Source organism: Oncorhynchus mykiss, chromosome 29, assembly GCF_057628025.1.
Source record: "Oncorhynchus mykiss isolate SJ-2025 chromosome 29, ASM5762802v1, whole genome shotgun sequence".
NCBI lineage: Eukaryota > Metazoa > Chordata > Actinopteri > Salmoniformes > Salmonidae > Oncorhynchus > Oncorhynchus mykiss.
In genome coordinates this window covers 21,543,332-21,553,428 of record NC_143050.1, presented here as the reverse complement: position 1 = coordinate 21,553,428, position 10,097 = coordinate 21,543,332, and the positions used below count along the sequence as shown (strand labels likewise).

The 10,097-nt window shown below is 47.1% G+C and overlaps 1 protein-coding gene across 1 annotated transcript; it reads left to right on the top strand.

The window, feature by feature from the left end:
- The first annotated feature begins 72 nt into the window (after positions 1–72).
- LOC110509880 (AP-4 complex accessory subunit RUSC2) lies at positions 73–10,017 on the top strand. The gene is made up of 10 exons (XM_021591062.3): positions 73–250; positions 2,240–3,586; positions 3,728–4,028; positions 4,155–5,162; positions 7,013–7,089; positions 7,262–7,421; positions 7,550–7,655; positions 7,780–7,826; positions 7,940–8,660; positions 8,750–10,017. The coding sequence occupies exons 2-10, from the start codon at positions 2,300–2,302 to the stop codon at positions 8,847–8,849; spliced, it is 3,807 nt and encodes a 1,268-aa protein (XP_021446737.3). The 5' UTR covers positions 73–250; positions 2,240–2,299; the 3' UTR covers positions 8,850–10,017.
- Positions 10,018–10,097: the final 80 nt, after the last annotated feature.

Genomic DNA, 10,097 nt, shown 5'->3' with positions numbered 1-10,097 from the left:
GGCCTACATTTCTATTCGCTATTGTTGGAAACGGCTTGAGTGACATGTCATGCGCTCTGCGCATTGGCTAGAGACGTTGTGACGCAAATATACCGCTGACCTGGTCTGGCCTCTGTTTCACCGGCACTGGAAGCGCGACGCACGGACAGTTGGAAAGAAGGAACCGACCTGCAGCAGTTGGGACTATTGGCAGTCACAATTTGCAATATAATAACCGATCGAAGCCTTCAAACTACCCGCAACACCGACCGTATGTATGTTTAATGTTGTTTGTTTTACGTAATTTAATACATCAGTATTCGAGTGGCGCATGTCTTATTAATCATTCAACTACATCATGTTGAAGATTTTGAAGGAAAAATATATCGTTAGCCCTACTCTTCTCAATTATATAATATTAATATTATGCATCCATTGTAACTTTAAATTGTAAAATTGGGAGAGGATTACAGTGCAAGTTTTTACCCTGTTAGAAAGAAATGTAGGTTAAGAGATGCTTGCATAGCCTATTCCATGATGCTCAGATGAATTGTGTGTATGTTTAGAATTTTGTTTAATGTAAACGTCTTCAGGACATCGTAGTGCTACTGTCAAACGTTGGTCATGTGTGTGTTTTGGTAGCCTACTCTCATGATGCGCTGTTTACACTCGCCCCATTTCACACGCCCTCCCCATCTTTCATGCAGACCCTATGTCACATTGTAACTCATGTGATGTCTTTCAGGTGTGCTGTGCCACCTAGAATGACAACCTCAAAGGCATTCTGAGACATTGTAACTAACTCACTATTCAGTCTAGTGCACTGGACACACACATCCACAGTTTTCCTTCCACTGTTTGTTAACCCTTAACCTTTAAGCAGAGGAGGCGGTGACCAAGGAGACCAAGCTCTGTCTGATGTACTGTGTTGGGATAAATCTTCTGCTGAAATGACTGAATGTAGTTTGTTTAAAATGACCTTGCCAATTCTGTATTACCCGTGCTTACAACAATCATTTCCACAGAATATAGGATAAACTAATCTGAGCAACATAAGGATGTCTTTTGTACACCCCTTTAACTGTTCATTACAGGAAAACAAACAGTACAGAAACAAACAACATCAATTTTGTTGTCTTGATCTGTGTTCCACTCTACCACAGATTAGTAGCCAGCCAGGCAGGCAGGGTGCTGACTGGGACGCGGGAGGGGGGGGGGCATATCAAATATGCAGTGCCGTGGTTAGTCATCTGCAACAACACCCTGTCAGCCTGCATGGCCCACTTTCCACATGAAATTCTCTCCTGGTATTAAACTTAATGATCTTATTTAAAGATGAGAGGCTCCAAGGAAATGTCAGTGCATGAATTCCAGTTCCCATGGATACCATGCCTACTGTATGAGATTAGAGAGGAACTTCCAACTATTCTTCTATGCCAAATCAGGAACAGCTTGTTGACAAGTGATGTGTATTTCCATAGTAAACAGATGAACTGAAACACTTAGGCCTAGTTAAAATATGAGGTTTTTATGAATGTGTCTGTAATGGATATTAGTTCGGTTATGGATAGATTTTGATGGTGGAGGTATTTGTTGACATGTTTTTGTTCGAAAACCTTTTGAGGATAAAGAGGATGTTTTTTTCAGCCTTTCCCTGGTCCCTGGTACCAGATGTTGCTGGGATTTACAGATTACACCCAGATGGGGTGTGAACGGTAGGCTGCGTAGGATAACACCTCTCATAAACAACACTCTGTACCCCAAAAAATGTAGCAAACAAACATTTTGCATTTAAAATCGCTTAAAAGTTTTTATAGTGACTTGACCTCAATACGAAAATAAGCTTCAAAGCTCAAGATGAGACTATTTGGATGATTTAACATAATTCAGAAAATGACAGGGGTTTTAAATTCTCCAAAAGAGCCAGGAGTAGAGTAGAGCCCACCCTCTTCAAATCTCTTAAAATGACTCTGTGAGCCTGCTCACTGTAATCCATGACACTCTTGTCATAGTTCTGAGCCTCAGCCTTCTGTCTTTACAGGGAGGAAGCGCTAGCTGAGGGTTTAGGGGATGAGAGTTGGGCTCGTGTGAACAGTATGTGATAGTCTGCTGTGTGCTTTCTCCTCCACGGCTGACTGAGTGAATCATGGAGCTCTAGCCCAGAGGCAGAGGATGTAGTAGTTTGACTGACTATAGGCTCCAGAATTATCACGAGGCTTCATAGTATCATAGCCCATTTAATGCTCACCTCCTGTTTCAGGTGTTTTCTTCAGAGAATGGAGACTCTTGCAGTAATAACATCACCTCATGAGCTGAGAGAATGAACAGGACGGCTAGCCTATCAAGGGATACCCTGATTGCGTGTCACTTCCCCCTGGTGCAGCTTCCCCCCTGGCAGCTTCCTGTGCAGGCAGCTCTGTGCAGTGGCTCTGCCAAGCAGCCTGGTCGGCTGTGCTCCAGCTCCGTAGGTCTGACCCGTGCCGCCTCCCTCCCCGAGCAGGACAACCTCCACAGAGAGCCCTTCCACAGCAGCCTCAGACACATCTCCTCCAGCTACTGGAGCCTCAAGGAGGACCGGAGCGAGGAGGAGGGGGACGGGGAGGGGGGCAGCGATAGCAGTGGGAGGTGTGACTCTGGATCCTCACCAGAGGACGCGTCACAGATGACCATCTCCCAAAGACATAAAGAACACCCTATAGTTAAAGGTTCTTTACGGTCACACAACTCCTTCCTCCCGAATGAAGGGGTGGAAGAAGATGATGAGGATAGTGATGGAGATAACCTGCACAGATACCACGAGGACCCTTTTTTTGTGCTGCAGCTGCATGGGAACTCTAACTGGGCCCTGAGTAATGCTGGGAGGCGGTTCTCCAAACCTTCTAGCCAATCAGCCAGTCAGCAGAACAATGACAACAAGGGTAGTACTGTGTTGTTGGACTGTGGGGAGCAGAATAGAGTAGTGGATATTGAAGATAATATGTTCACATGTGGTAATGAGGGCTACTGCTTCAGCTATGGCCAACCAAAATGTTTCCCTGAGTCTTTCTCTGAGGGTCATTTAGAGTATGTCACAGACTCCTCCTGCAACAGCGCTGATGGGGTTCTCGTCAACTTCAGCGCCATCTACAACAAGAGTAACAACCCTGCCACCCCAAATGACCTCAGCTGCCCTGCAGTGCAGTCCTCCCAGCCAGTAGAGGGCTCTGTCTTCCTAAACCTGCACCCATTCTCCCAGGAGTCCCAGGGGCCTCAGGCTGCTGGACCCAGTCAGGGGAGCCGAACAACCTCCTCTCCTCATGACAGGGGGACTTCTGCCCCCTGCTGGTCACCGCAGGTGCTGGACTCCAACTGTAACATCTACCTTCCCGATGCCCAGAGCCTCCTGTCCTCTCTGGAGGTCTCTGACCTCACTTCCTGTTTCCAGAGCCAGGCCAGGCTGCTGCCCACAGGGACCACCCAGAAGTACTACAAGCTGGTGACTTGTGACCTCTCATCCCAGTCAGCCTCGCCTAGCCCGGCCTTGTCCAGCACCACCAGTGTCACTTCAGAGGGCCACTACGTCCTCTTCAATAAGGCCCGGGGAGATCAGGGCCGGGGGAACAAACAGGTAGGCTTACCACAATAACGTACAGTATGTTTAAAAATGTCCTTTGTGTTTTAACTAATTTGTAAGATGTATGATGAGCAGAATTACTTTCATAACGGTTGACTTTCCTAAACAAAGTTTTCTCCGTTTCTCCATGGCCAGGAGGAAGAAGGATCAGACAAAGAAGGGGGGAGATCTGCCCCATTGCACCGTCCTCGCTGTATGAGCTGGGACTCCCAACATGTCACCTCCTTCGCTGAGATTGCACACTGTAAGAGACATACAGACAGCTGTCAGAGCTCCAGCCACTCCCACACCTCTCAGGACCTGTGTCCCATCCAGGAGGCAGTTTCCCTGGGCCAGAATAGCAGCCACTCCCCCCTACTCCTGAGTCCCAACCAAGGCAGTAGCACTGTGTCCAACCACCCTTCTCTGTCACCAGACCATGAGGCGGAGGAGGAGGGTATGAAAACAAGCCCGTCTGTATTTTTACATGAGTAATTGTGATTAAGCTGAAGCTAACCCTTGTTTTTTCCTATTTTGCAAACATTCAATCCCCTGTCTTCCCTCTTTCCCCTCCTACTCGTAGGGGCGTGTTCATGGGCAACTCCTGTGGTGCGGTACAGTAAGGCTCAGAGGCCCAGCTCCCTGCCCATCCAGCCCTTTGACCTGCTTCCCCCAGCAGGTAAACCTCAGAGCCAGCCCCTGGGCTCCCTGCTGGACCAGTACATCAGCCACAAGAACACCAAGCCCAGCTCCCAGCCAGGGTTCAAGTGCAAAGGCAACAGACTCCTGACCCACCTGCGTCCTTCACCGCTGGGCAGCTATGGAGCCATCCTCCTGGAGGGCCCCTCTAGCTCTGATACCTGCTCCACCTGCACCCCCAGTCCAGAACACTTCCAGTCCAAATGCAACTGGACACACTCCAGTCCTTACAGGCCCTACAGTAGCCATGGCTGTACTTTTACCAGTCCAAAACAAGCTCACATAAGCACAATACAATCTAATACCGAACTAACCCAGGTTCATTCATGCCAGGACCAGCTCTTTGCAGACCTAGACCAAAGCTATCCCAGCCCAGGTCAGGCCCACAGTAGCCCAAACCAGTCTCAATGTAAAGATTCAACCAAACGTAGCCAAGGTATGGCTCAGATCTGCCAAGATCTCATTCGCCGGTTTCCAGAGCAGCAGAGCCCCAGACCAGTCTTCCTGACCCACAGCCCTGACTGCCCCATTGACTCCCATGTAGCAACCATGTCCCCCTCTGCCAGTCACACCCCTCATCCAGACCTGCTGGTGTCCTTCTCTCCAGACACACCTTTACCGCCCCAGAAGAGAACCCCACTAACCTCAATACCTAAGGCTGGGTCTGCAGCTTCTCACTATAGCCTGACAGCTGCTCTCTCCTCAGTGGCCCATATGTCCTCTCTGAGCACCCTCCTGCAGCCCCTGGTGTTAGCAGGGCCCAGTGTGAAGCAGCATCAACAACAGCACTGCAACTCCTTCAGCCTGAGTGACAGTTGGCCACCTGTGGAGTTCTGCCTGTCACCTGAAGCCTCCTACGAGTCTCTGTCCATCAGCCATCTGCAGAGGAGAGGTGAGGGGGAGGAAGGGGCCTGATCTGTGTATAGGGGATAGAGCATGGAAGATCTCATATATACTGTAGATTGGTGAGGTAGTCTATATGTAGGTGAGCATGTATGGGGTTGAGGGTGTTTTGAGCTGAGAGTATCTCATGTGGATTGTGGGATGTGATGTCAACGTATGAAGAGGATGTGTGTGGTAGGCAGACCAGTGTCAGTAATCTGAAGATGAAGAGTAGTTAGACTCTTCTGAACAGTCATTATGGGAAACTGGAATCCTACATTGTCTGTTACTCTGCAGAGCTTGCTGTAGCAGTGCCTTCAATACCCTGAAGGGGGTTTCTTTCAAACATGACCTATTTTTATCTTTCCCTGCACAGGATTGGCTGAGACATCTAGTGTGTGAGAGTGTGCAAGCTCCAGTGAGTGTGTTACAGTGGGTGCAGTGTTGTTGATACCCTGGATATATGATTCACATAATTATGTTTAATTTTTTGTGCCACAATAAACACACATTTTTATAACCAAACAATGTAAATGTTAATCACATGCTTGTATGCACATTGTCTTGTGAAAGCAAAGCTTGCACAGTGATGCACTGTCCGCTTGGCAGGGGAGAGCACTGTAGGCAGATTTAATATGCATGAAGATTTGTACCCTGACATTTTAGAGAGAGCCAGACAAGATGGAGGAAGGGAGAGAAAATGAGAGAGGAAGGGAGAGGAAAGGAGAGAATGGGTGAGAATAGCAATAGAGCATTCTATCTCTTACTCTCCCTTCCTCCTTTTTCACCATGGTGGATGAATCCTGTAGTCACACCCATCATCCAGACCTGCTGGTGTCCTCTCCAGACCCACCCTTACTGCCTCACAATCATGAATCATGTAGTCACATCCATCATCCAGACCTGCTGGTGTCCTCTCCAGACCCACCCTTACTGCCTCACAATCATGAATCATGTAGTCACATCCATCATCCAGACCTGCTGGTGTCCTCTCCAGACCCACCCTTACTGCCTCACAATCATGAATCATGTAGTCACACCCATCATCCAGACCTGCTGGTGTCCTCTCCAGACCCACCCTTACTGCCTCACAATCATGAATCATGTAGTCACATCCATCATCCAGACCTGCTGGTGTCCTCTCCAGACCCACCCTTACTGCCTCACAATCATGAATCATGTCCAGTATCCCTGCACATTGTAATTGTACCATGTATACCAGTGTTTCCCAACTCCGGTCCTCCAGTACCCCCAACATTACACATTGTATTGTAACCCTGGACAAGCACACCTGATTCAACTTGTCAACTAATCATCAAGCCCTCAATGAGTTGAATGAGGTGTGTTTGATCAGGGCTACAATGAAAATGTGTGCTGTTGGGGGTACTGGAGGACCAGGGTTGGGGTACTGGAGGACCAGGGTTGGGGTACTGGAGGACCAGGGTTGGGGTACTGGAGGACCAGGGTTGGGGTAATGGAGGACCAGGGTTGGGGTACTGGAGGACCAGGGTTGGGAAACACTGCTGTATAGCTTCCTCTTGTATTTCAGTTTTTTTAAATTAGTTATACTTTCTTAATATATTGAATTGCAAGCCCTACTGTTGGGTAGGTCTTGTAAGTTAAGCATTAAACTGTACTTGTGCGTGTGACAAATAAAACCTGAACACATTGATATAGTTCCTGGTGGTTCTCCATATAGCCACACACCTTTTTATTCAGTGTGATGTTTCTGGTTAATGAATCAAAATGTGATAGTCTTTTATGTCAGTCCCCTCAGGTATGTTGATAACCCCCTGCATGGTGCAGAATAGGAAATGAGACAACTCTTGATGGGCTTCTTCCCTTTTCATGTTTCTCCAGGTCTGCTGAAATCTGTGAGCTTGGCAGTGGATTTGATCATGGCTCATTTTGGGACCAGTCGAGATCCTGGGGAAAAGGTGCAGTGCATCTGAGCTAAAAGCAATCTGAAAGGAACTAGAATAACCGGACAAATCACAAAAGCTGACAGTAGTCCTGATAGGATGAATCAACCCCCACGAAGATATGTTATTATTTTAGAATTACGGTGTAAATATTGATCACGATATGATAATGTACCACTCTCTCCAGATGTGGCTAGGTACCACCATTGGTGGTCTTGTTCTGGAGCATCTGTGTCCCACCATCCAGAACATTCTGCAGGATGGTCTCAGGGACCACAAACTGGACCTGATCATCGGTCAGCGACGCAACCATGCCTGGAACGTGGTGGAGGCCTCCACTCACACAGGTCAGAATTGCATGGTGGTGATGATGATAATGATTATGTGGGGGGTTATGGTAGGTTTGATGCTGATGGTGGTATGGCTAGAGTTGCACATGGGGGTTGTAGTTTGATGCTCTCTATTCCTGTCTCAGGCCCTACCACCCGGGTGCTCCACAGCTTGCTGTCCAAGGTGAGGCAGTGCTCCCTGCTGACCAGCCACTGTATGAAACTACGGGCCTTCATCATGGGCCTGCTCAAGTGAGTCCCTGTCAAGTCTCCGACGGTCTTTTTTTTGTAGAATATCACATTGTGTACTAATGTTGTGTATTGATTTTTGAAATGTTATGATTGTAAAATGAAGGACTTATATTCTCTCTTTTAGCCTGAGGACCTTGGAATTCTGGCTGAATCACCTCTACAACCAAAAAGGTGTTTAGATTAAAGGACAGGTTATTTTTTCCTTTTCTCCAAATTGTTATTAGAAAAAATGATGTTCTTGAAACTTACCTCTCTCATACGCTTTCAAACTCTCCTCTCCCCAGAGGTGGTGAAAGATCACTACCATCCATGGGGTTTCCTCGCCATGTCGCAGGGGCAGTGTCAGCCTCTGTTCCAGGAGCTCCTCCTCCTGCTGCAGCCTCTCTCCATGTTACCCTTTGATCTCAACCTGCTGCTGGAGCCCCGCCTGCTACACAACAGACAGCTCTGCTCTGAGGAACAATCTCCACCATGCTCCACTTTTCTCATGACCAGTTGTCCCCTGTTGAAAGGAGACAGAGAAGACAGACAGGGGGCGTATAGCTCTATGGATGGACCCAGGGAAAACAGCAGGCCAACAGGTGAACCACACCAGCTGGTACAGCATCTTCAGGGGTCCTCGCAGGTTTCAAAGGCCATGGGTCAGGAGAAGAGGGTGAGGCCTGTAGGTGAGTCTAGTAGGAGCCTGTGGTCAGCCGCTATTCCAGGGTGTTGGCAGAGACAACCTTCCCACGCAGAGAGGGGGGAATGTGGACAGATTTACAAGCATGTCATCCACCCTGAGCCTCAGCAGAGGATGGAGGGGAGGAGAGAAGAGGTGACTTCACAGGAGGGCAGGAGGGAGGGAAGGGGTCCAGAGACCCCCAGGATGACGGCAGACCTCCAGGATGATAACCCTTCCCAGGGTGGGCTACGCTGGGCCAAGCTCTTTGGATCAGGAAGGGACCACCCTGCCAGGACACAGAGGGCACCCCAAAACCCCAATGGGACACAGACCAAGAAAAGGTCAACATTTATGACTGAACTATGGCTAACCTGTTCCTATGTTGTTATTACAGTTGCTCCTTAATAACGGTATGTCTCTTGTCTTACAGGAGACCTTCACAGTGGCTGCAGTTGGACAGTTCTCAGCTGGGCCTATTGGCCCATACAGTATGGTCAGGGAAACAGCCTGACCGGAAACACCAAACATAGACCTAGTGCCCCAGGAGAAGAAAAGATACACTACCAAAAATGTCAACTGCATGATCCTGAGTCAGTCTTATAGTGCAAAGTGTTACACACAGACACCTCAGCTAGAACACACGCACACTGGTCAGAAAAGCACAGTAGACCATTTGTTGTTGTCTGAGCATGGGTGATACATTTACCCAAATGTCATTTTAAGGCAATAACAACTCTACGATGTTTAGTTATATTTACAAGTGCTTCTGTTCATCTGTCATGAATTGGGATTCATGCAATAGATTCTCCCTGTGCACCTGTCAATCAAACTGTGGTCAGTGAGAGGCTCCACCTATGCTACAGTCTTGCCTTAGGATCTGAAAGCCTTGTGGACCATTCCAGACTCTCCATAAGAAACCAATTAGTATTTAATGGAGCTGCATGCATACCATACAGTAGCATCCTATTCTCCTAATAGTATCCATCTGTCCTCTACCTTCCAACCCCTATGCCCTGTCTATTCTATGTGCGAATGGAATGTCAACAAAAAAAAATGCAGAAAGGCAATCTTTACTAGCCATGTTAACTAGTGCCAAATATTATGCCACTCAGCAGCCTTGTACAGTGGCTTATCTTCCAAAATGAGGTTGCCTTCATATTCAACTAGACAAAGTCAATACATGTTTGTGAGGTAATCCAGACTAGCAAGGTAAGATTTCTGTGCATGTGTATAAAAAATGATATATGTACGTTCAAGGAGTCATTAGGTGCTAATTTAATCCTACTACTTTGTGTGGTTCTTCTACCTACATCAATATCCTAATATATTGTTTTTTATGAGAGAGAAGTAGTTTTGTAAATATTTAGGTAATCAAATTCTAGAATTGTGGAACCGTTAGTCTCCAAATCGAGTGTGTTGTTTTCACAATATTAAGCTATCATGGTGTGTTTCAGGTGTACACTGTTTTGATAGGCCAGTAGTTCTAAGCTAAGGAGTAAAATCAAGTTTGAAATTGCGTGACAGGAATGACTTGGTTATTATAACCTCTGCAATAATGTGAAGGTGAGTTTATCAAACCCCTCTCATCTTTCCTCCCCAACCTAACTGTACTTAACCCTACAACCTTAGAAGAATGCACCCTCTGAGTGGAAGTTCCCTGTGACAATCAACCTTTGCAAATAAAGATAAATCAATAAGTTATCTTGTGACTTGTACTTCACATTCACTTGTTGTTCTGCTCATACAAAAAAAATTGGGCCATTATTATTTATCACCCT

Bases quoted from the DNA above. Each gene is read 5' to 3' on its own strand.
- LOC110509880 (XM_021591062.3), top strand. From the start codon at position 2,300: ATGAACAGGACGGCTAGCCTATCAAGGGATACCCTGATTGCGTGTCAC. The intron at 7,422-7,549 runs GTCAGAATTGCA...TTCCTGTCTCAG, and splicing joins GGAGGCCTCCACTCACACAG to GCCCTACCACCCGGGTGCTC. The intron at 8,661-8,749 runs GTCAACATTTAT...CTTGTCTTACAG, and splicing joins GGGACACAGACCAAGAAAAG to GAGACCTTCACAGTGGCTGC.